The sequence below is a fragment of the Lithobates pipiens genome, unplaced genomic scaffold, assembly GCF_037356315.1.
Source record: "Lithobates pipiens isolate NorthernLeopardFrog02 unplaced genomic scaffold, aLitPip1_a1.2 Scaffold_19, whole genome shotgun sequence".
Classification (NCBI taxonomy): domain Eukaryota; kingdom Metazoa; phylum Chordata; class Amphibia; order Anura; family Ranidae; genus Lithobates; species Lithobates pipiens.
The window spans coordinates 582,682,086-582,708,768 of NW_027507764.1; the positions used below are offsets into that span (position 1 = coordinate 582,682,086).

Below are 26,683 nucleotides of genomic sequence, written 5' to 3' on the forward strand. Positions count from 1 at the left end.
GACATCATTCAGATATTGCCGTTTTCAGCCGGGGATTCCCTGCACCATAAGAACGATCATAGTGGCTGTTCCGCCTCTTGATCGTTCTTACGGGCGACGCCCCCCCCCCCTCCCGCCGCCCTCCGGTGCTTCTACCGACTCACCGTTTCCATCGGTGAGTCGGTCACAGGATCCGCCGGCCCCAGCAAGTAATCATAGAGATTTCCAGCGGACTAGATTGTCCCCGGGGTCTCTATGATCGTTCGGAGGCTGGGCGCGATGTTATGACGTCACGCCCGGCCTCGGTATTCAAATTAACGGCGCCGATCTGGTTAGGAAGCCAGGGTTTTTTTTTTTTATTCTTTTCAGCCTAGAGGTGAGATATGGGGTCTTATTGACCCCATATCTCACTGTAAATATGTTCGATCATGCCATATTCCTATTACAAGGGATGTTTACATTCCTTGTAATAGGAATAAAAGTCATCAATTTTTTTTTTTTAAGTGTAAAACTAAAAAAATAAAAATAAAATTAACAATAAAAAAAAAAAAAAAAAAATGTAAAGTGCCCCTGTCCCCGGGAGCTCGCACACAGAAGCGAACGCATACGTAAGTCCCACCCACATATGAAAACGGTGTTCAAACCACACATGTGAGGTATCGCCGCGAACGTTAGAGCGAGAGCAATAATTCTAGCCCTATACCTCCTCTGTAACCCAAAATATGTAACCAGTAAAAAAATTTAAAGCGTCGTCTATGGGGATTTTTAAATACCAAAGTTTGGCGCCATTCCACGAGTGCGTGCAATTTTGAAGCGTGACATGTTGGGTATTTATTTACTCGGCTTATCCTCCTCTTTCACATTATGCAAAAAAATTGGGCTAACTTTACTGTTTTGGTTTTTTTTTATGCATGAAACAGTTTTTTTTTCTGAAAAAAACGTGTTCGAAAATTTGCTGCGCAAATACCGTGCGAGATAAAAATTGCAACCAGCGCCATTGTATTCTCTAGGGTCTTTGCTAAAAAAACATATATAATGTTTAGGGGTTCTATATAATTTTTAGCAAAAAAATTAGGAATTTTACATGTAGGAGAGAAATGTGAGAATTGGCCTGGATGCGAAGTGGTTAAACCAAAAAATTTGGAACAAAATTCCACTCATGTGTGGCCACCTCTAGACAATCAGGCCCCACCTCTACATTTTCTGAAAATGGGAATTTCTAATTCTTTCACTCAGGCAATGATATCCAGTAATCAATACAATTTTGTTCTCCCACCTTCTGTCTCGGAAGCTGCCTGGGTGAGATAAGTTGCTTCCTCAAGCACACGGGATTCCATGGTCTTCTTCCCCATCCCGAAATTCCTCAGAGAGGAGATGGTGAATCGGCGCAGAGGACGCCATCGGGGGCCAGCAATATCTGCAGTGGATAATCATCAGCAATGGGTTACAGAGCACAGCAGTGACCATAATCATGTTTAACCACATTTCAGAAATTAAAAAAATGCCCAGGATCCTCCGAAATTCCATGCCAGACCGGTATCCAAGCATGCAGGAAAGGAGAAGAGGAACAAAAACCATGCTACGTGCCTTTAACCAATCCAGGCCAAATACGCATCCTCCCCCCCCCCCCCAAGCCTTACAGGCTGCAGGCTTGAAGCGTTTGGTATGGATATTTAGTTGCTGACACAGCAGCTCTATTGAATCCCCCCCCCCATTGTATCTTACAAAAGTGAGCTATTTAACCACTTCAATACCGGGCACTTTCACCCCCTTCCTGCCCAGACCAATTTTCAGCTTTCACGCTGTCACACTTTGAATGACAATTGCGCGGTCATACAACCCTACTGTACCTATATGCCAACCAGCCGCCATCATTTTACTGCGGCAGGTCGGCAGCATTCTGCAAACCGTGGTAGCTATACATTGGCTCACGGGATTGGGATAGCAGGTGCGCGCCCACGCCAACGGAGGCACACACACACGCCTGCTGCACTGCAGGGGTGCCATTGCTCGTGGCCGATGGTCACGAAGACCGCTGGCCGTGAGTAATCGCGGGTGCGAGACACACAAATCCCTGTTTTGTTCTGTGAGGAGTGACAGATCGGGAGTTTCTATTAGCTAGGAACTAAGATCTGTTATTTCCTCTAGGTCCGTCCCCTTCCCCTACAGTTAGAACACACACAGGGAACACAGTTAAACCCTTGATCACCCCCTAGTGTTAACCCCTTCCCTGCTAGTGAAATTTTTACAGTAATCGGTGCATTTTTATAGCGCTGATCGCTGTACCGTGTCAAAAGTGTCCAATGTGTCCGCCATAATGTCACAGTCCAATAAAAAGTGCAGATCGCCGTCATTACTAGTAAAACATAATAATAATAAAAATGCTATAAATCTATCCCCTTATTTTGTAGACACTATAACTTTTGCACAAATCAAACAATATACACTTATTGAGATTTTTTTTAACCAAAAATATGTAGAAGAATACATATTGGCCTAAACTGAGAAAAAATTTGCCTTTAGAAAAAAGAAAAAAATGGGGATATTTATTATAGCAAAAAGTACAAAATGCTGTGTTTTTTCTTCAAAATTATGGTTCTTTTTTTGTTTGTAGCGCAAAAAATTAAAAAACGCAGAGGCGATCAAATACCACCAAAAGAAAGCTCTATTTGTGGGAAAGAAAGGGCTTCAATTTTGTTTGGGTTCAGCTTTGCACAACCACGCAATTGTCAGTAAAATTCGATACAGTGCCGAATTGCAAAAAAAAATGGCCTGGTCATTCAGCAGCCAAATCTTCCGGGGTTGAAGTGGTTAATCACCACAGGGTTATTTTTATTTTTTGCTACATAAATGAAAAAATACCAAAATTTTCTCTTATAAAATTTTGCAAATAAACAATCTTTCTTCATAAATTTAGGCCAAAATGTATTCTGTTCCATTTCTTTGGTGAAAATAACCCAACTCAGTGTATATTATTTAGTCTGTAAGAAAGTTATAGAGTCCACAAACGATGGTATATATCTGAAAATCGATCAATCCCGATGTACTGACGCTCTCTCATTTCCTGAGGCCCAAAAATGCCAGGACAGTACAAATACGCACCAAATGACCCCTTTTTGCAATGTAGACAGTCCAAGGTATATAGTAAAAGGCATGGTGAGTTTTGTGAAGTTATAATTTTTTTTTTTTGTAAAAATTAAGAAATGTAAAAAAAATATATATTTTTTTGTACACACTGTCACCAGTGCAGTACAGCGTCATCCTATAACGCGTGTTGCGGTGATCAGGGACATTGACTGGTGACAGTACGAAAAAAAATATTTTTTTTTTACGTACAATACATTTTTATACATTTTTTATTAAACATACATGAGGTTTTGTATTTCACAATTGTAAAACATTTTACAACATGTATACATTGGATTGAACATAAACAACATTGTTATATTATATTTAATGCCAAATTAACATTTAGTAATCATAATATTCATATTATTAATATGAATATAAATAATATGAAAGTATATTAATATGAATAATTTAAGATATAGAAGTAAAAAAATAAATACATTTAGAAAAAAGAAAGATCTGAGTTAAAATAATAAAGATAATAATAAGCGATGTAGTATAAATTCATAAATGAAGATTCAAATAAAGGTCCAGACTTATCTAATTGACTGTATCTCTAAGGCCGCGTACACACGGGCGGACTGTCTGGCCAACTAAGTCCGTCAGACAATCCGACAGACAGTCCGTCCTAATTTTGAATGAACGGACTTGACCACACACGATGAACAGACAGTCCGTTGAAAGCTTGCGCGATGACGTGTACAGCACGTACGACGGGACTAGAAATACGACGTCCAATACACTGCAATGCAACCTTCAGCCGTGTAAATCCTTTCTGAGCATGCGCCATACTTAGTCCGTCCAACTTGCCTACTCACGAGCGGACTGTCCACTGAAACCCAAGTTGGACGGACAATATTACGGAAATTCCGAAAGACTTAGTCCGCCAGACTGTCCACTGAAAAAGTCCGCTGAAGCTCACACATGAGCGGACTGTCTGCTGAAACACGTTTCAGCGGACTAAGTTGGACGGACAGTCCTCTCGTGTGTACGCGGCCTAAGTTGTAACCTGAGTGAAGTCTGGTGAATTTCTGAAAATAACCCATGGTGACCATATCTTATTAAATTTCTCTATTGATCGATTAGCTGTTGCTACTAATTCCTCCATGTTGTAAAGCTCCTGAATTGTATTAATCCATATAATTATTTTTTAATTAAAAAAAATATATATATATATTACATTTCTTCTTTTTTTTTTTTTTTTTTACAGTTTTTCTTTTAACATACTTTGATCAGAGCAATATAATGTTACAATAGTAACATTTTACTACTCTGGGGAAGTGATCGGTATTTTATTTTTATTTTTTACACACTATGTTTGCATATAGCAATGAATTTCATTGCTATATGTAAAGCATTTTAATGAATGAAATTGATTCATTCAGTTTGTTTTGTTTTGATTAGCTGTGATTGGCCACAGCTGATCACATGGCACAGATGGGCCATGATTGGGCCTGTCTGCACCATATGATCACTGTGACCAATCACAGCTATCCAACACATTTGTACACAATGGATGGCATGAAAGGAAGCCTTCCATTGTTTACAACTGTCACGTGACCTGCTGTGATCGGTTTCAGCGGTCACATGGTACGGGCAACGAGGCGGTATAGTGATCGGTCATCGGTTGTGTCCGGTGGACGAAGCCGGTGACAGATCGCGCTGCTGCGTGGCCCCGCGCGGGACGTGATTAGGGAGGATGTCATATGATAAGTATAAAGCCGCGTAGACACAATCGGACTTTCCGGCAGACTAGGTCAGACGGTCTTCCCGACTGACTTTCGGCGGAGTTCCGACAGACTTTCCAAACGAACGGACTTGGCCACACACAATCACACCAAAGTCCGACGGATTTGAACGTGATGACGTACGACCGGACTAAAATAAGGAAGTTCATAGCCAGTAGCCAATAGCTGCCCTAGCGTCGGTTTTTGTCCGCTGGACTAGCATACAGATGAACGGATTTCACGATAGGAATTGGTTTTGGTGGAGTTCCGGCGTAAAAATTTGAAACATGTTCTATTTCTAAAGTCCGTCAGATTTTTGGACAGCAAAGGTCCGATAGAGCCCACACACGATCGAATTGTCCGACGGATTCGTTCCGTCAGACCTTTGCTGTCGAAAAAAGTCCGGTCATGTGTACACGGCATAAGAGAACGCTAGGAAAAATAGTGTAATGGGTATTGAACAGTACCAAATGTGTGGAAAAAAACACGTTATTCAAAAATATATAAACATAAAAAGCAGCAACTGTCCTGTGAGACACACACAGTATATAAACCATCTTTATTCATAAAGCTGCGCTGATATATAATTGACACAAAACAGTCCAACTGTGAAAAGAATTCTTCAAACGATGAAGACACCATCCATCACCAGAAATTAGTAATCTTGAGTGTGAACCTCTACCTTGTAAAATGCTTGCTTACCGACTCCAATTGACCCCCCTATTACGGAAGGTCAAAATTTATTGTGGCTTATATACCCTGCCAGGGCCTTTATACATCCAGGGAACCAGGAGATAGGAATAGGACCGCCACGTTATAGAGACTCATTCGTGGATGAACCCCAAGAAAGAATAAAGATGGCCATAGCAGTTGGAGTCGGTAAGCAAGCACTTTATAAGGTTGAGGTTCACACTCAATATTACTCATTTCTGGTGATGGATGGTGTCGTTGTTTGGAGAATTCTTTTCACTGTTGGACTGTTTTTGTGTCGATTTTATATCAGCGCAACTTTATGAAAGAAGATTGAACAGTACCGCCTGTTACTTATCCACTCACTAACCTAATGAAAGTGGGGCTCCGTGGCAAAGACCGGCTTATAGAAAAAGGAAAGACGGTACCAGGGAGAGGGTACAGTCCATAGTACCACATAAATGAGCCTCAGGGGTGTAGTAATAAAAATAAATCAAAGTGCAACTGAGTAAAAATACAAAAATGTATTACTCACAAAGTATAACAAAAATACTTCCGAACGTCCACCTTCCACCATCTAAAATAGACACCACTCAAAGCCCTTGTACACACGGTCGGACATTCCGACAACCAAATCCGATTTTGTCCGTTGGATTTTGTCTGAAATTGTTGCATACACACAGTCAGACAAAGTTGTCGGAAACAGAACGTGACGACGTTATTTCGTTACGACGGGACTACGTTCAGGCTAGTAGCCAATAGCTTTGGTGTAGGAATTTGATCTGAACATGCATGGCACTTTGTCCGATCGGAATTCTCTACACATGATCGGAGTATGTCCGATCGGAGCATTTTGTCGGTTGTTTACCAACAACTGGTATCCGACGGAAAACTTGGTCCGTCGGATACTCCGACGGAAACAGTCCGATGGAGACCACAGTCGGAATATCCGACAAAACGGTCCGATCGGACACATTCCATTGGCATCTCCGACCGTGTGTACAAGGGCAAACAGTTCCATACATCAAACCTAAACCGTGTAGTGCGTGGAATTAAAGAAATGTATGGCTATACCAACGATAGCTAGGCTTGACCCTATCATATGTATGGGCAATGGAACCATAGTCAACCAAAACTACAGTGGTGTGAAAAAGTGTTTGCCCCCTTCCTCATTTCCTGTTCCTTTGCATGTTTGTCACACTTAAGTGTTTCGGAACATCAAACCAATTTAAACAATAGTCAAGGACAACACAAGTAAACACAAAATGCAATTTGTAAATGAAGGTGTTTATTATTAAAGGTGAAAAAAAATCCAAACCATCATGGCCCTGTGTGAAAAAGTGATTGCCCCCTAAACCTAATAACTGGTTGGGCCACCCTTAGCAGCAACAACTGCAACCAAGCGTTTGCGATAACGTACAATGAGGCTTTTACAGCGTCCTGGAGGAATTTTGGCCCACTCATCTTTGCAGAATTGTCCTAATTCAGTTACATTAGAGGGTTTTCGAGCATGAACGGCCTTTTTAAGGTCATACCACAACATCTCAATAGGATTCAGGTCAGGACTTTGGCTAAGCCACTCCAAAGTCTTCATTTTGTTTTTCCTCAGCCATTCGGTGGTGGACTTGCTGGTGTGTTTAGGATCATTGTCCTGCTGCAGAACCCAAGTTCGTTTCAGCTTGAGTACACGAACAGATGGTCGGACGTTCTCCTTCAGGATCTCTTGGTAGACAGCAGAATTCATAGTTCCTTTTATCATGGCAAGTCTTCCAGGTCCTGAAGCAGCAAAACAGCCCCAGACCATCACACTACCACCACCATATTTTACTGTTGGTATAATGTTCTTTTTATGAAATGCAGTGTTCCTTCTACGCCAGATATACTTGGACACACACCTTCCAAAGAGTTCCACTTTTGTCTCATCGGTCCACAGAATGTTGTCCCAAAAGTCTTGGGGATCATCAAGATGTGTTGTGGAGAAATTGAGACGAGCTTTGATGTCCTTTTTGCTCAGCAGTGGTTTTCTCCTTGGAACTCTGCCATGCAGGCCATTTTTGCCCAGTCTTTTCCTGATGGTGGAGGCATGAACGCTGACCTTAACTGAGGCAAGTGAGGCCTGCAGTTCCTTGGACGTTGTTGTGGGGTCTTTTGTGACCTCTTGGATGAGTCGTCGCTGCGCTCTTGGGGTAATTTTGGGCGGCCGGCCACTCCTGGGAAGGTTCACCACTGTTCCATGTCTTCGCCATTTGTAGATAATGGCTCTCACTGTGGTTCGCTGGATTCCCAAAGCTTTGGAAATGGCTTTATAACCCTTTCCAGACTGATAGATCTCAATTACTTTCTTTCTCAATTGTTCCTGAATTTCTTTGGGTCTCGGCATGATGTGTAGCTTTTAAGGATCTTCTGGTGGACCTTACTGTGTCAAGCAGCTCCTATTTAAGTGATGCCTTGATTGTGAACAGGTGTGGCAATAATCAGACCTGGGTGTGGCTAGAGAAATTGAACTCAGGTGTGGACAACCACAGTTATAGTATGTTTTAACAAGGGGGGCAATCACTTTTTCACACAGGGCCATGATGGTTTGGATTTTTTTTCACCTTTAATAATAAACACCTTCATTTACAAATTGCATTTTGTGTTTACTTGTGTTGTCCTTGACTATTGTTTAAATTGGTTTGATGTTCCGAAACACTTAAGTGTGACAAACATGCAAAGGAACAGGAAATGAGGAAGGGGGCAAACACTTTTTCACACCACTGTATTTCCCAGCAAATTTTAAATGTCCGTCAAACTTCAAGCCATGAAATGAATCAGAGTAATATGTACCAATATTCAAAGGAGGGTCTCTAAATAGAGCCGTGATGAAATGGAGACTCACAATTGGTAAGTAGATGCGCCGCAAGTATATTCAAGCAGATAAAAAGATGTGGCAGAGCATTGGATGAATAGCAAGCTATGAGCATATGGTAAGGCCAGCAAACATAGATCAAGAAAAAGTATCAAGCTATTTGGATCACCTCTTGTCGAGATGGCATTGCTGCAGGAGGAAAGGCAGAAAGCACAGGTGTATATTTACATGTAAAGTTATGTGTCCATGTCTTGGCTTGCGAGCCACGTGAATATGGTGGATGGCTGTGGCTGGTGTAGAAATTCGAGACTCCGTCAGCTTTCCTCGTGGCAGATCGATCAATAGTGTGCTATGTAAAGATGCACAGCTCTCATGCTGCTAAGTAGCCCAATGCCAGGGCTTGTTTTAAATCAGCTCAGATGAACCTTTCATGGGGCGCCATTGTGCTGAGACTACAAACATTTCAGTCAGTTCCTTGGCAGTATATCGAAGCCCCAGTGGGAGCAAAGGAAAGCGTTGAGCAGTGTCAGACGCATAGGGGCATGACATCAACGCATTTCACCTGGAAACACTAGCTTCGTCAGGCCCTGGCATTGAGCTACTTCGCAGCATGAGAACTATGAATCTTTACATGGCACGCTATTGATCAATTTGCCACGAGGGAAGCTGCGGGAGTCTGGAATCTCTACACCAGCCCCAGCCGTCCACCATATTGACGGGGTTCGCAAGCCGAGACATGGACACATAACTATACATGAAATTTCTTTGCTTCTTGCTTTCTGCCTTTCCTCCTGCAGCAATTGCATCTCGACAAGAGGTGATCCAAATAGCTTAATACTATTGCCTGATCTATGTTTGCTGGCCTTTACATATGCTCATAGCTTTCTATTTATCCAATGCTCTGCCACATCTTTTTATCTGCTTGAATATACCGCGGCACGTCTACTTTCCGGTTGTGAGTAGGGATGAGCCGAACACCCCCCGGTTCGGTTCGCACTAGAACTTGCGAACGACCCCCGCGTTCGGTACGAACGTTAGAACCCCATTGAAGTCTATGGGACTCGAACGTTCGAATTGGAAAGTGCTCATTTTAACGGCTAATATGCAAGATAGTGTCCTAAAAAGGGTTTGGGGACCTGCCTCCTGCCTCAGGGGACATGGGTCACTGCAAAAAAAAGTTTTAAAAACTACCGTTTTGGCGGGAGCACTGATTTTAATGACGATTAAAGTGAAAAAAAAAAAGTGAAATATTCCTTTAAATATGGTGCCTGCGGGGTGTCTGTAGTATGCCTGTGAAGTGCCACGTGTTTCCCGTGTTTAGAACAGTCCCTGCACAAAATGACATTAAACGGAAATAACACCATTTAAAACTGCTTGCGGTTTTAATGTTATATCTGGTTCCTGCAATATGGTTGAAAATCATTGAGAAACATGGCATGGGTAGCCCTCCCTGCCCATTACCAGCCTATTTGGGTCTTGTACGCATATTAAGGGGAACCCCGTACCCATATTAAAAAAAGGAAATGCGTGTGGCCCCCAGGCCCTATATACTCAGAACAGCAGTATACAGGCGGTGCAAACAAGACAGGGACTGTGTAGGTTTGTTGTGTTAAGTTGAATCTGTTTGTCATTTTCAACCGGTACATTTTTAAAGTGTAGCTCCAGTCAAAAAAACAATCTTTAAGCTTTTTGGAAAACATAGGGAAGGGTTATCACCCCTGTATAATTTGTTTTGTCGTCCATCTTTTTTCATCTCACTTGCTGCTGTCTCCTTGCGTTTGCAAGTAGGAGATGTTTGTAAGTTGGATGTTTGAAAGTAGGGGCCTGCCCTATATTATAGCGGTATGTACTGGGTACAGAGCACGCAGACAGCACGCACTATCTCCTAACACTACTGACTGCAAGCTCTATTATTAACCACTTGTTAGCCCAATGTTTGCATAAAGTGAAAGATGAAGTTATGCTGAGTAAATAGATATCAAACATGTCACTCTTCAAAATTGCACATGCCCGTGGAATGGCGCCAAACGTCGCTACTTAAAAAATCCCCATAGGCGACGCTTTAAATATTTTTTTACTGGTTACATGTTTTGAGTTGCAGAGGAGGTCTAGGACTAGAATTATTGCTCTCGCTCTAACATTCTCGGCGATACCTCACATGTGTGGCACATGCGAGCACATGGGGACATGGGCGCTTTAATTTTTATTTTATTTTTTTATTGTTCATTTTACTTTATTTATTTTAGTTTGACATTTTTTTTCCCAAAAATATATTTTTGATCACTTTTATTCCTATTACAAGAAATGTAAACATCCCTTGTAATAGGAATATGGGGTGACAGGTCCTCTTTACAGTGAAATCTGGGGGGTCAATATGACCCCACATCTCACCTCTAGGCTGGGAAGCCTGAAATAAAAAATAAAAAAAAGATTCTGGCTTTGATCGTACTGGCGAGTTGGTAGAAGCACCGGAGGGCGGTGAGGGGTGGGGGGCGTCTATGGCTGGGTATTTCAGGGTATCACCGAGTATGGCTGGGTATGGCAATTTATGGCAGGGTATTACAGAGTATTGGCGGGGTATTGGCAGGGTACTACAGAGTAATAGCAGGGTACTGCACTGCAGAGTAATGGCAGGGTACTGCACTGCAGAGTAATGGCGGGGTACTGCACTGCAGAGTAATGGCGGGGTACTGCAGAGTAATGGCGGGGTACTGCACTGCAGAGTAATGGCAGGGTACTGCACTGCAGAGTAATGGCGGGGTACTGCACTGCAGAGTAATGGCGGGGTACTACAGAGTAATGGCAGGGTACTGCACTGCAGAGTAATGGCAGGGTACTGCACTGCAGAGTAATGGCGGGGTACTGCACTGCAGAGTAATGGCGGGGTACTGCAGAGTAATGGCGGGGTACTGCAGAGTAATGGCAGGGTACTGCAGAGTATGCACTGGTATTGCAGAGTATTGGCAGGGAATTGAGGGGTTAAATTCGGTGAGCAGCGATGTGGGCACTGCAGATGCAGCCCACATCGCTGCTGACACCGATCTCTTTCCCCTCCGCTGTACCGATCGGTACAGAAAGGGGAGGGAGGAACAGGCGTCATAACATGACGCCGGTTTGTTTCCAAGTGATCACTCCGTCATTTGACGGAGCAATCACGTGGTAAATGGCCGCTATGAGCGGCTGTTTACCGTGATGCGCCGGGTCCTATGGACCCGGCGGTCACGGATGCTCTCGAGTGCGCACACCTCGGGGCACGCGAGAGCAGAATTCTGGGAGGCCGTTAATTAACGGCCTCTCTGAGTTAAACAACCGCCCTGAAGCCGTTAATCGGCAATGGGCAGTTGTTAAGTGGTTAAAGCTAGATCACTAGCTATATAGGTGAGGTGAATATAGTGGTGTATACTGCAGTCAGGGCACAGACAACAACCACTACACAGCAGCAAGATAGGAAATCAGCCAAAAACGATTGGTGTGTACTGTGTTGAAGGTACACAGAACACCCACTGCTTCAGATGCAAAGTAACACACTACAGGAGGCCGCCTTAAAGGCGGCCTTATATAGTGTGGGGCGTGCACTACACAGCCTGAGCTATGATTGGCCACAGGCAGGATGCCTGTGGCCAATCATGGCTCTCCTCGCTGCCGGCGCTGCGATTGGCCAAGCATGTGGGGTCACAGTGCATGCTTGGCCAATCATCGGGCAGCAATGCACTGCGCCAACGCAGTGCATTGTGGTCCGCGCGCGCGTCACTCAAATTTTGACGCGAACGGCCAAAACGTTCGGAATTCGCCGAACGGCCGAACGGCCAATGTTCGAGTCGAACGTACGTTCGACTCGAACACGAAGCTCATCCCTAGTTGTGAGTCTCCATTTCATCACAGCCCTATTTAGAGAGTGTCCTATGAATATTGGTACATATTACTCATTTCATGACTTGAAGTTTGATGGACATTTAAAATTCTCTGGGAAATAGTTCTGGCTGACTATGGCCCCATTGCCTAAACATATGATAGGGTATCCATGGTTCCATTGCCCATACATAAACCTAGGTGGTATACTCATACAGTTCTTTAATTCCAAAAACGACATGGTTTATGTTTTAATGTATGGAACTGTTTGATTGTGTGAGTGGTGTCTAGATGCTATTCTGGTTTAGACAACATTGTCTATTTTAGATGGTGGAAGGTGGAGGTTAGGAAGTATTTATATTATACTTTGAGAATAATACATTTTTGGATTTTTATACTTAAGCCGCATACACACGATCAAACAATCCGCCCATGTGTGGGCTCCGGCAGACATTTTTTACCCAAAAGTCCGGCGGACTAAGAAAGTAGTTTTGCACATGGGGTATATTGGGGCCGCGCGCCCCCCCTTCCCCAAAGCACCCCCCCATGTTGAGGGCACGCGACCTGGTACGGCTCAGGAGGGGGGGCACACGCTCATCCCCACCCCCTTTTCTGACCAGCCAACGTGCTCGGATAGGGGTCTGATATGGACCTAGGGGGGGACCCAAGAGTCGCTGCCAGAACCAAAAGTGCCACAACTGCTTCAAAAATTTGGCACACTACATTAACAAATGGATTAATGCCAGAAAAGAGGCCTCAACAGCTTCATTGAATTTCCCCTAGCGTTTTTTTATTCTGTATCAAGAAAACTTCTTTGCATTGTGTGTGATGTCCCCAACCCTGAGCATTCTGGAATGGGCACTTCTTGCTCGTTTCTATAAAGTATAGAGCTCTGAGTAGTGTGTTGGCGATCTTACTGTATCCTTTGCTGGGGATGACCAGCGTGGGTATGAATGGACGGTCACTGAACTCCTCGGCGTGGTTCAGCAGGGCCTCTTTCACCGTCTCATAACCGCAGAGGACCACCACCGGCTCCGTCAGTTTCCAGATGGTGAATATCGAGCCGTACTTTTGGCTGAGCTGTCATAAGTACAAGAAACAAGGAAAGTCAGAGGTCAACAGTGACAGGAATTGTCAAATAATATGTAGGAGCCAAACCCATTATTTAAAGTAGATGTAGCTGAACCTGCCAGTTCCCTGGCTGTCTTGGGCTTCAAGACTTACCAAATCCATGAGAATCATGCAACAATGTCAGAATAAAGGATTTACATATGTACCCCCACCGGCCACTTAATTAGTTCCGCCTTGCTAGTACCGGGTTGGACCTTCTTTTGCATTTGGAACTGCCTTCATTCTTCATGGCATAGATTCAACAAATTCAACAAGGGTGTTGGAAACATTCCTCTGAGATTTTGGTCCCTAGTGATGATGCCAATCTCCCGTTTCAACATATTTCAAAGGTGCTTTATTGGATTAAGATCTGGTGAGTGTGGAGGCCATTGGAGGACAGTGACCTCATTGTCCAGCGGTGAGATGATTGGAGCTTTGTGACATGGGGCATTATCCTGCTGGAAGGAGCCATCAGAAGATGGGGACACTGTAGTCATAAAGGGATAGACAAGAGAAGCACGGATTAAGAATGAAATGATATAAGGAGTGCTGGACATGACAGTGTGGATGAGGGACACAGAGGGTTAAGCTTTATGGGTGGAGTTGAGGAAAGGTTTGCAGGAAACAAGTTCAGTGTAGGGGAGGGGTCATATAAAAGGGAGGGGTGTGGCTTTAAGGGATCATTCGGAGCCCAGTGTGACACAGAGGAGGCAGTTTTTCGCTGCTCCTCTGTTATGGCTGACCTGGAGGGACTCTTCGCGTGGCTGCGACGGGCGGCGGAGGTGCACGGCGAGGACTGGCTGAGGGACCGCGTGGGTGACCTGGCGGACGGCGATGAGGACGGCGGCGGGACAGGTGAGGTACAGCTGCGCGCGCGGAGGTCTCGGCCTCCGGCGCGTTTTTCCCCTGGGCCTACACCTCGGCCGCCTCGTGACTCCCGGAGCCCGGGGGAGGACCGTTCGGTCCCCCCGGCGAAACGGCCGGTACTCGGCTCTCCCCGGTCCGGGCGGTCGTTGCGCCGCCGACCGGAGGGGGGCTGGGCTTCGCGGCAGCGTGGCAATGGCGCCGGGCCTGCCCAGGGCCCGGTGGGGGAGGGGGGGAGTGCGGGTGGCTCGGGGTTTGGGGGTCAGGGGGGGGGTGCACATGGCGGTGGATCAGCGGCCTGCTGGCTCAGGAGCAGTGATCCGCGCGGCGGGGGGCGCCTCGGGGGGGCCGCATGCTGGAGGGGGGGGGAGGGCGGGTTCGCAGAAGGCCGCCAAGGTGCCTGGCAGGGCCGGTTTCAGACGCCGGCATGCCGGGGGCGGCGGGGGGAGGAGGACATTGCCAGCAGTCCCGGATCGCATGGACCGGAGTGACCGCTGGGAGCACAGGGGGATGGCGGCGTCCCCGGTGCGCGCCGGTGAGGTCGGGTCGGAGAGCGAGCTGTCCCAGGAGGAGGAGGTGTCCTTGTCTGCGCCCGGACCGGTTCAGGTCGCCGGGGCCCCGGGGGGGCCGGGTAAGTTGCGCGAGTCTACATTGCTGGCGGATGCTTTGCGGGGTCTGATGGGGGTGTCACAGGGGGGTGCGGGGCCCATGGGGTCCCGGGATGACATGGGGGGGGTTTCGGCCGGTCCATTGGGGGGGGGGGCAGTTGCCCCGGGGGGCCCCTCGGGTCCGTTGCAGGAGCTGTTGGAGGGGCTGCAGGCCCTTGTTGGTAAGTTTGCTGGGGGCTCGGGGCCGCATCAGGTGGCCCCCTGGCTGAGTACTGGGGGGGGCCGGGGGGGCGGAGTCTGTGCCTGCGCGGGACGCACTGCCTGCGGTGGCGTCGGGGAGCGTGGATGCGGGAGCTGGGGGTCCCCCCGGTGCCCGCGGACCCGGGGGCGCGGTCCGATCTAGTTAGGCTCGCGGATGCTGCCCGGTGCGAAGTTTATGTTTGCTTCGAGGGCCCGTTGGGGGCGCATTTGAAGCAGGAGGTGAGGGACAAGATCGGCAAGGGTGAGTATGTGGAGATTTTCTCTTTGCTCCCCCTCGAGAAGTTTAACTTGGATAGGGTCAAGCCGGACAGTTCCAAGAAGGACGAAGAGGAGAAGCGTAGGTATTGGCTGATCCCGCGCACATTTGCGAATTGGCTTCAGGCGTTCGCTATCTTGGCTAGCGTGATAGGGGAAAAGAACCCCGAGCATTGCTCTGCGTTATTTTGTTACCTGGACGCGATTGGTGAGGCTCATCGGGTGTATGGGGGGTTGGCGTGGCTGCGCTATGATGAGCAGTTTCGTCAGCGGAAGGCGGTGCGGGCTGAACTGCGCTGGGATCACAAGGACATAAGCCTATGGATGAGGCTTATGTCTGCTCCGCGGACGCCCGCTCCGTTTCTTCAGGGGGGGCCGGGAGTGCGTCGTCCTCGGGACTGCCGGCCGGAAAAAAGTGGGGGGTGTGCTGGCCCTTTAATGAGGGGGCTTGTAAATTCGGGGGCGCGTGCCGTTTCAAACATGAGTGCTCCGGGTGCGGTGGCACCCACCCCCTGTCCCGCTGTTTCAAAAAGGGTAAGCGCGCCGGTGACGCCGGTCACAAAAGGGATGACGCCGGTGAACCTGGGAAGGATGCTTCCTTTCCTAAATAGGTATCCGGATGGTGAGGCGGCGCGGGGGTTGATTTCGGGCTTTCGGGACGGTTTTAGGATTCCCTGTTCTTTGGAAGGGGTGCCGCCGTTAGCCAGGAATCTGCGCTCGGCTTTAGATCACCCGGGGGTGGTGGATGACAAATTGGGTAAGGAGGTGGCGCTGGGCCGGATGGGCGGGCCTTTCGAAGTACAGCTGTGGGGGGACCTGGTGGTCTCCCCGTTGGGTGTGGTTCCTAAGAAGGAGCCGGGGAAGTTTCGCTTGATTCATCATCTGTCTTTTCCGAAAGGGGGGGTCGGTCAATGATTTCATTGACCCGGAGGCGTGTACGGTTTCCTACACGTCTTTTGACGCAGCGGTACGGTGGGTCAGGCGGTATGGTCGTGGGGCTCTCATGGCCAAGGCGGATGTGGAATCGGCGTTTCGACTTCTGCCGGTCCACCCGGACAGCTTCCGGCTGTTGGGGTGCCATTGGCGGGGCAAATTTTATGTAGATTTGTGCCTGCCCATGGGTTGTTCCATTTCATGTGCTTATTTTGAGGCTTTTAGCTCATTTCTGGAATGGGTGGTGAGAGATGTTTCGGGCCTGGAGTCGGTCATCCACTATTTGGATGACTTTCTGTGCGTGGGCCCGCCTGCCTCCAATGTGTGTGCGATTCTTCTGTCCACGTTGCAGCACATTGCGGGCAGGTTCGGGGTGCCGTTGGCGGGGGATAAGACGGAGGGCCCGGTTACGGAATTGAGTTTTTTGGGGATCGTGATTGATTCGCTGGCAATGGAGTGTCGATTGCCAGAGAATAAATTACGGGATCTGCAGGCAGAGCTGGCGGGGATGCAGGGCCGGCCGAAGGTTCAGCTTCGGGCCCTGCAGTCCCTGTTGGGCAAGCTGAATTTCGCTTGCCGGATCATTCCTATGGGCCGTGTGTTCTGCCGACGGCTGTCGGGGGCCACCGCCGGGGTGACCGCCCCTAACCATTTTGTGCGTTTGCGAAAGGAACACAGGGAGGACCTGCGGGCATGGCATGAATTTTTGGAGTCGTATAACGGGCGGGCCATGTGGATGTCGGGGCCGGTGAGCAACTTCGATGTGGAGTTGGTTACTGACGCGGCTGGGTCTACGGGTTATGGGGCATTTTTTCGGGGCCGGTGGAGTGCTGAACCTTGGCCGCGCTCCTGGGCGGTTGCGGGGTTGTTGGGCAATTTGGTTTTGCTAGAATTATTCCCGATAGTGTTGGCATTGGAGCTGTGGGGGGCGGAGTTTCGTAATTTGAAGTTGCGCGTCAATTGCGACAACATGGGGGTGGTTCAGGTCCTCAATCGGATGACTGCTTCCTCGCCCCCGGTCATCCGGCTGCTGCGACAGCTGGTTTTTCGCTGTTTGCGGCTCAATGTTTACGTTTATGCAGTGCACATACCTGGGGTGGAGAATTCTTTGGCTGACTCGCTCTCTCGTTTTCAGTGGGACAAGTTCCGGCAGCTGGCGCCGGGAGCGGAGGAGTCGGGGGCGCCCTGCCCCGGGTGGATGTGGGAGCTGCCCTTGGAATCGCCGCAGGTTGGTTGAAAAGGTCATTGAGTGAGGCTACTTGGTCCGCTTATTCTAGGGTGTGGGCGGAATGGTGGGCGTTACTGCGGGAGGTTGGTGTAGCTGGTCGGGGCTCCGACCAGCGCTGGGTGGTATTGTATTGGGTGGCCAGGAACATTGAGACGGGTCTGTCGCCTGCGTCTATTGAGCGGAAGCTGGCTGGGTTGGCCTTTTTGTTTAAGATGTGGGGGGAGCCGGACGGGACGAAGGATTTTTGGGTGCGGCAAACGTTGAAGGGGTACAGGAGAGATCGGAAGGGTCGGGATGCGCGCCGGCCGGTGTCATTTGACAATTTGGTGGCATTTTGTTCTCGGCTGGTGGACGTTTGCTCGTCTGCTTACGAGACCGTGCTGTTTACGGCTGCTTTTTCGTTGGCGTTTTATGGGGCGTTTAGGATAGGGGAGTTGGTGTGTCGCTCGAAACGGGTGGCTGGGGGTCTGTTGGATCAGGATGTGCAGGTGGTTGCGGATCGGGTGAGTATACGGTTGCGTAGGTCTAAGACTGATCAACGGGGCAGGGGAGTGGCGATTACGCTGCTCGCCCTTCCGGGCTCGGCAGTGTGCCCGGTGGCGGCAGTACGGGCTTTCCGGGTGGTACGGCCTGCGGGGGCGGGCCCCTTTTTGGTGCATGCGGAGGGCTCTTTTCTATCCCGGTTTCAGTTTGTGTCGGTTTTTCGGCACTGCCTGAGAGCGGTGGGTTTGGATGAGCGGGAATATGCGTCCCACTCTTTCCGGATTGGGGCGGCAACGGAAGCGGCACGATGTGGGCTGGAGGAGGCGGTGGTTCGCCGGATTGGTAGGTGGGAGTCCCGGAGGTTCCGGTCCTATGTCCGGCCGCAGTTGATACTGGGGTAATTTGGGGTGCGGCTGGGGGTGTTGTTTGTTGTTGGGATTTCTGGGGAGGAAGTACTGTGCTTGTAACATTCCGTTGGTTGTTGTGATATTTCTCTTGTTTCATTCCAGATGGAGGTTCTCCACGCCTCGTTTGGATCCTGGGGCATTCGTACGTGTGCTGGGGGGCCAGGAGAGGTGATTCTCTACCAGCAGGCAGGCAATTGGGTATCCCCAGGCGGGTGGCTAGGGTGATGTGGTTGGGGTTCCCGGGCATGAGGTGGGAGCGTGTCATGAGGGAGGTGGAGCGCTTCGCTTTGAGAGACAGGCCCCCGGAGGTGCTGGTTGTTCATGCGGGGGGCAATGACCTGGGCGTTCGGAAGGTGAAGGACATTCTGGCGGATATTAAGGCGGATGTGTTGCGCCTGCGAGTCCTTTTCCCGGGCACCATTTTGGTGTGGTCGGACATTGTGGCCAGAACTGTGTGGCGGTGGGCTAGGTCTTTAGCCAGCATTGAAAAAACTAGGATAAGGGTGAATAAGGTGGTTGGGCGGTTTGTGGTGCAGAATGGGGGCATTGTGGTTCGACATCGGGAGTTGGAGGTGAATGTGGGGCTTTATCTCCGGCAGGATGGCGTTCACCTATCGGATGTGGGGATTGACCTCTGGTCCTTGGGCTTACAGGAGGGGATACAGAAAGCTCTTCGGGTGTGGGGTGGCCCTCAAGGTTGAGGGGGTCACCCTTTCGGGCTGTGGCGGTGTGTTTTCTGGTGGTTTCTGACGGTAGACAGGTACTCAGAAGGGATCTGAGGGTGTGGGGGGCTCATCTAACGATCGGCCCCTCTGGGTATTCCTGAACGTTGGAGGGAATACGGTTATGTTCACTGGCGGAAGTTGTCTCCGACCGGTCACAGGGGGAGGCCTTTGGGAAGTTGGTCAGGTGTACCGCAGTGATTTGGTATTGGCTTAAGTGGGGTCACCGTCAGAGATCACCAGAATGGGCAGTTAATGTTATTTAATGTGGTTTAATGTTAATAAAGTTATTTATATTTATATATTTATATATATTTATATATTTTCATATTTACAAGTTATTGGAGTGAATTTTGAGTTATGTTTAATAAAGGCTGTTGTGGCCAGTTTACTCCAACCTATGGTGTGGTCTCGTTTCTGATAGGTAAGGAATAGTATAAGGGGAACATTCAGACTACACTAGTCATGGTCAACAACAATACTCAGGTAGTCCGTGGTGTTTAAACAATCCTCAGTTGGTAATAAGGAGCCCAAAGTGTGGCAAGTGTGCCCTACCATCTGAACGTTGCAGCGGAAATCGAGACTCCTCAGACCAGGCAACGTTTTTTTCCAATCTTCTCTTGTTCGATTTTGGTGAGCCTATGCAAATTGTAGCCTCAGTTTCCTGTTCTTAGTTGACAAGAGTGGCACCCGGTGTGGTCTTCTGCTGCTGTAGCCCAGCTGCTTCAAGGTTTGATGCGTTGTGCATTTAGAGATGGTATTCTGCATACCTTGGGTGTAACGAGTGGTTATTTGAGATACTGTTGCCTTTCTATCATCTGGACCCAGTCTGCCCATTTTGCTCTGACCTCTGACATCAATAAAGCATTTTCCTCTCCACAACTGGATATTTTCTCTTTTTTCCCACTATTCTCTGTAAACCCGAGAGATAGTTGTGCATGAAAATCCCAGTAGATCAGCAGTTTTTTAAATACTCAGACCAGCCCGTCTGACACCAACAACCGTGCCACGTTCATAATCAATGAAATCCCCTTTCTTCCCCACTCTGATGTTCGGTTTGAACTTCAACAAGTCGTCTTCACCACATCTAGATGCCTAAATGCATCGAGTTGCTGACATGTGATTGGTTGATTAGCAATTTGTGTTACTAAGCAATTGAACAGGTGTACCTAATAAAGAGGCGAGTGCATATTTTGATGTTGGCCCAGAGACTCACAAAGCATTGAAGCCAGAGGATTACAATGACATCAAGGTGACGAGCACCTTGGAACAGAGGGGTCAGTGCTTTTGAGTCACTGCTGGGAGCAGGGCTGGACTGGGACAAAAATTTGGCCCTGGACTTCATCCAGACCGGCCCACTTTAATTTTGCAAACACACACAAAAACAGTATATAAATTGTATGCAATCGCGCAAAAAAGTCCCTAGAGAGGCTTCCTTACATCAGGGTCCCCAGAGAGCCTCTGTCTTACATCAGGGTCCCCAGAGAGCCTCTCCTTACATCAGGGTCCCCAGAGAGCCCCCCACTTACATCAGGGTCCCCAGAGAGCCTCTGTCTTACATCAGGGTCCCCAGAGAGCCCCTCCTTACATCAGGGTCCCCAGAGAGCCCCTCCTTACATCAGGGTCCCCAGAGAGCCCCTCCTTACATCAGGGTCCCCAGAGAGCCTCCCCCTTACATCAGGGTCCCCAGAGAGCCCCTCCTTACATCAGGGTCCCCAGAGAGCCCCTCCTTATATCAGCATCCCCAGAGAGCCCCTCCTTACATCAGGGTCACCAGAGAGCCTCCCCCTTACATCAGGGTCACCAGAGAGAGGGCAGGCAGTGAGAGCTGCCTGCCCACTCTCCAGCTCTCCCATGCTGCAGAGAGCCCATGGCCTGGTAATGGGCCCGGAACCCTGTGGTTGGGGACTCCTGGTCTGACTCAGGGCTATGGGCCCCAGATTTGGGGCTATAGCCCAAAAAGCCCCCTAGCAATGCCACTGAAACCGGCCCACTGAGCCATCGGCCCACCGGGAAACTCCCGGTAGTCCCGATGGCCAGTACATGCCTGGCTGGGAGGGGGGAGCAGGGGAAGCTGGGCTGCTGAATCCTTGCTGGCAGAGGAGGGGAGAACAGTGGGGGATAAGCTGCTGAATCACTGCTGGTGGTGGAAGAAGGGTGGGGGATGAGCTGCTGAGAGAAAGAATGGAAGGCCCTCAATACTTCTGCTTTGGAGGATGGATTGCTCAGCGGTACTTGAAGCCACAGAAGTCAGTGAAATCTTTTTAAAAAAAAAAAGTTTATTTAAAGCAGAACTTCACCCTACCTATCCCCGCCTACCCCTCCAAAAAATCCACAATACTTGTCCCTGTCTCATAAAAAACAAAAAGAAAAAAACACACATACTGTAGTTACTACACCATGAAGTCCAGTGTTGTTTTGTTTGAAACACAAGTTCTCCTTTCCCCTCTTTTCTCTAGAGCCACCATTTTTAACCACCTGCCGCCCCGATATACGTTGGCAAAGTGGCACGGCTGCGCGAAATCACATAGGGGTACGTTGCCCCTTTAAGAGCAGCCAGAGAGCTGCACGACGCGGGACCTGATGCGCGTGGTCGCGGGTGCCACGCGTTTGCGTGCACGAGAGCCAGCGCGGGGATTTGTGTGTGTAAACACACAAATCCCTGTGCTGTCAGAGGAGAGAAGACAGATCGTGTGCTTCTATTAAGTTGAAACAACGATCTGTCATCTCTCCTAGTTAGTCTATTCCCCCCCCACAGTTAGACAACACTGAGGGAACACACACTTAACCCCTTGATCGCCCCCTAGTGTTAACCCCTTCCCTGCCAGTGACATTTACATAGTAATCGGTGCATTTTTATAGCATTGATCGCTCTGTAAATGTCAGTGGTCCCAAAAATGTGTCAAAAGTGTCCGACGTGTCCACCGCAATGTCTCAGTCACGATTAAAAAAAAAAAAAAAAAAAGCAGATCGCCGCCATTACTACAAAAAAAAAAAAAAATAATAATAAAAATGCCATAGCTCAAGGGATTCAGTGGCAGTGAATCAGAGGGTCTAGTGAGAGACCAGGAGCTCAGTGGGCTGAAGAACTACAAGAAGAGATTGTAGTGTAAGTGAAAGGAACTGTTAAGCTTTGTGTTAGGAACAGTTGAAGACGTTGCCATAGGAGACAGCATTTCTGCACATGGATGCCTTTCCCTGCAAGGCTGTCATCCTGTTGAAGAGTCGGAGTCTGCCAATTGAACGTGCAAATACTTAAGGGTGTCCTGGCTCTGACCCTTTTTCCCCTCAAAAAGTTTGTTAAGAGAAATAAAATCTCTTTTGCATTCAAGAAGTGTCTGGCGCCCAATAACTTTAATCATCTTGCACCCACCATGCCTCACAACCCCCTATATACAGAAGGATGTCAGCTATCTCTGTTCCTGGGAGGTTCTCATTCGATCGAAGGAGGCCTGGGACCTTGCTACAAACCAAAAACGTAAATGTATTTTATTGGGATTTTGTGTGATAGACCAACACAAAGTGGCACATAATTGAGAAGTGGAAGGAAAATGATAAATGGTTTTCAAAATGTTTAATACTTTGTAGAACCGCCTTTCGCTGCAGTTACAGCTGAAAGTCTTTTGGGGGTGTCTCTACCAGCTTTGCACATCTAGAGAGGACATTTCTGCCCATTCTTCTTCTTTGAAAAATATCTCAAGCTGTCAGATTGGATGGAGAGCGTCTGTGAACAGCAATTTTCAAGTCTTGCCACAGATTTTCAATTGGATTCAGGTCTGGACTGTGACTGGGCCATTCTAACACATAAATATGCTTTGATCTTAACCATCCCATTGTAGCTCTGGCTGGATGTTTCGGGTCGTTGTCCTGCTGGAAGGTGAACCTCCGCCCCGGTCTGAAGTCTTTTGCAGACTCTAATGCCGCGTACACACAACCGGACTTTTTGACCGACTAGGTCCGACGGTCTTCCCGACGGACTTTCGGCAGAGTTCCGACGGACTTTCCGAAAGAATGGACTTGGCCACATATGAACAGACTAAGCCCTTGTACACACGGTCGGAGATTCCGACGGACCAAGTTTTCCAACTTGTTGGTAAAATTTTCCGACAAAATGCTCCGATCGGACATACTCCGATCATGTGTAGAGAATTCCGATCGGACAAAGTGCCACGCATGCTCAGATCAAATTCCTACATCAAAGCTATTGGCTACTAGGCTGATGGTAGTCCCGTTGTAACGAAATAACGTCATCACGTTCTGAACGATCGGATTTTCCCGACAACTTTGTCCGACTGTGTGTATGCAACAGTTTCGGACAAAATCCGTCGGACATAATCCGACGAATTTGGTTGTCAGAATCTCCGACCGTGTGTACAAGGGCTAAGTCAGTTTGTTTTGAACGTGATGACGTAAATGGGACTAAAAAAGGAAGCTCAATAGCCAGTAGCCAATAGCTGGCCTTTGCGTCGTATTTAATCCGTCGGAATTGAGCCCGTCGGATAGATTTTAAACATGTCCTATTTCTAGGTCCGCCAGATTTTTCTACCAAAAAACTAACGGATTAGCCCACACGCGATCAGATTGTCCGACGAACTAATCTCGTCGGACCTAGTTTGCCGGAAAGTCCGGTCGTGTGTACGCGGCATAACAGGTTTTCTTCTAAGATTGTCCTGTATTTGTCTCCATCCATCTTCCCATAAACTCTGACCAGCTTCCCTGTCCCTGCTGAAGAAAAGCATCCCCACCACATGATGCTGCCACCACCATGTTTCACAGTGGGGATGGAGTGTTCAGGGTGATGTGCAGTGTTAGTTTTCCCCACACATTTTGAACACGTTCAGTTTTGGTCTCCTCTGACCAGATCACCTTCTTCCACATGTTTGCTGTGTCCCCCACATGGCTTCTCACAAACTACAAACAGGACTTCTTATGACTTTCTTTCCCCAATGTCTTTCTTCTTGTCACTCTTCCATAAAGGGCAGATTTGTGGAGAGACGACTAATAGTTGCCCTGTGGACAGATCCTCCCCCCTGAGCTGTGGATCTCTGCAACTCCTCCAGAGTTACCATGGGCCTCTTGGCTCTTCTCTGATGAATGCTCTCCTTGCCCGGCCGGTCAGTTTAGGTGGACGGCCATGTCTTGGTAGGTTTGCAGTTGTGCCATACTCTTTCCATTTTCCGATGATGGATTGAACAGAGCTCCGTGAGATGTTCAAAGCTTGGGATATCTTTTATAACCTAATCCTGCTTTAACCTTCTCCACAACTTTATCCCTGACCTGTCTGGTGTGTTCCTTGGCTTTCATGATGCTGTTTGTTCACTAAGGTTATTTAACAAACCTCAGAGGGCTTCACAGAACAGCTGTATTTATATTGAGATTAAATTATACACAGGTGGACTCTAATTTGGTGAATTCTGAAGACAAGTGGTTCCACTAGATTTTAGTTAGGGTTATCAGAGTAAAGGGGGCTGAATACAAAATACACTTTTCAGATATTGATTTGTAAAAAAAATTGAAAACCATTTATCATTTTCCTTCCACATCACAATTATGTGCCACTTTGTGTTGGTCTATCACATAAAATCCCAATAAAATACATTTACGTGTTGGTTGTGACATGACAAAATGTGGAACATTTCAAGGGGTATCAATACTATTTCAAGACACTGTGAGTCACCTATTGTTTCTGTCCGTCTGCTCATCTTTTGGAGATTTTATTAAAGTGGTTGTAAACCCTGATACACCACTTTCACCTACAGGTAAGGCTTACCTGTAGGTAATGTAAATATCTCCTAAACTTGCCCAGTTTAGGAGATATCCACTGTATCAATGACGTTGGCGCATGCGCACTGAAGAAACAGCCTGCGCGTGCCGTTCCTTCAGGAGCCGCACCGTGAACGGCAGGAGTGACGTCATCGCGGCTCCAGCCAATCACAGCGTTAGAGCCCCCGAACGAGGTAATAACTCCGGGAGACACGTCGCCGGTCACAGCGGTGTGCAGGGACAACTGCAATAGCTTCGATCTAAGGTATTTCACAATGAGCTAGTATGCGATGCATACTAGCTCATTATGCCTTTGTTTTGCAGGGTTTTTTTTTTTTTTTGGAGTTTACAACCACTTTAATATTGTGTACACTTTACCTCATGTAACCATTGTGGGATGTTTATGTGTTAATGCTTATGATAATGTGTAATGTAGTTTGTGCATCCAGGGTTGTGGGCTTGTTGCCGGGTTGTCTGGGAATCCCCTGACTAATCAAGGCTTTTTAATTAGAGTACTGTGTATGTTGCCGTTCCTTAGATGTGCTAATTGTCTAGGACAGTGATGGCGAACCTTGGCACCCCAGATGTTTTGGAACTACATTTCCCATGATGCTTATGCACTCTTCAGTGTAGTGGAGCATCATGGGAGATGTAGTTTCAAAACATCTGGGGTGCCAAGGTTCACCATCACTGGTCTATGATAATATGATCAAGCTATAACCTGATCTTACAATAAAGTCGGTTAGAGTAATGCCCTGTACACACAGTTGGACTTTCCGACGGAAAATGTGCGATCAGATCGTGTTGTCGGAAAATCCGATCGTGTGTGGGCTCCATCTGACTTTTTCCGCCTGAATTTCCGACACACAACGTTTGAGAGCAGGATCTAAAATTTTCCGACAAAAAAAATCAGATCGTTTAAATTCCTATCGTGTGTAGACAATTCCGACGGACAAAGCGCCACACATGCTCAGAATAAATTACAAGACGAAAGCTATTGGCTACTGGCCCTTTTATAGTCCCGTCGTATGTGTTTTACGTCACCTCGTTCTGAACGATCGGATTTTCCAACAACTTTGTGCGACCGTGTGTATGCAAGACACACGTTTGGGCCAAAATCCATTGGAAAAAATCCGACAGATTTTGTCCTCGGAATGTCAGACTGTGTGTACAGGGCATAACAGTTTGCACCTAAGCTAGTGTTGTCTAGTCCTTGGGTGCTCAGCTATAATTCCTGGTTCCTGGGTCCGGACTGGAGGAAGCTGGATCTTGACAGAAGCACAGAAGCTGGGTGCTGGATGGTCCGTCACAAATAGGATGGTGGAAATGTTGGGAATAAGCTTTATTTGACAGGGGAAGTGGTGTTGCCACCAAAAAAAATAAATAAATTGCTTAAAATTCATTACAAAAACTTTAAAAAAAATTATTGGAAAAAAAAATTTTTTTTACTCACCTCTTAATGCCTGTTGCTAGGGGGTTCCTTATAGTGTGCCTCCTTCATTGCCCGGGCTGGTGACATCACTTCCCCTCGGTGCCGCACAGTCATCTGGGACCTGTCACGTGCCCCAGATGACTGTGCGGCGTATCATGACGCACGGCGCCGCTCGCGCATGCGCAGTGGGCTGCCCACAGTAAGAATTCCGGCGCCGAGCGGAGAGCGAGGGGGGGGCTTCGTTACCCCGCTTCGCTGGACCCTGGGACAGGTAAGTGTCCGATTATTAAAAGTCAGCAGCTGCAGTATTTGTAGCTGCTGACTTTTACATTTTATTTTTAAGGGGCACCCCACTTTAACTACAGAAAGTGGGGGGCGGGGGGGGGGGGGGGGGG

The 26,683-nt window shown here is 47.9% G+C and overlaps 1 protein-coding gene across 1 annotated transcript in view; it reads right to left on the reverse strand.

Annotated features, from left to right (window-relative positions):
• The window catches only part of LOC143997713 (cytochrome P450 2C3-like), a 122,017-nt gene that overhangs the window by 47,782 nt on the left and 47,552 nt on the right, over window positions 1–26,683 (reverse strand). Inside the window, exons 3-4 of the mRNA XM_077493494.1 lie at window positions 13,140–13,302; window positions 1,256–1,396 (exon numbers count right to left, since the gene is read on the reverse strand). Of these exons, the coding sequence (XP_077349620.1) occupies window positions 1,256–1,396; window positions 13,140–13,302 (304 nt within the window). The remainder of the gene's footprint in view (window positions 1–1,255; window positions 1,397–13,139; window positions 13,303–26,683) is intronic.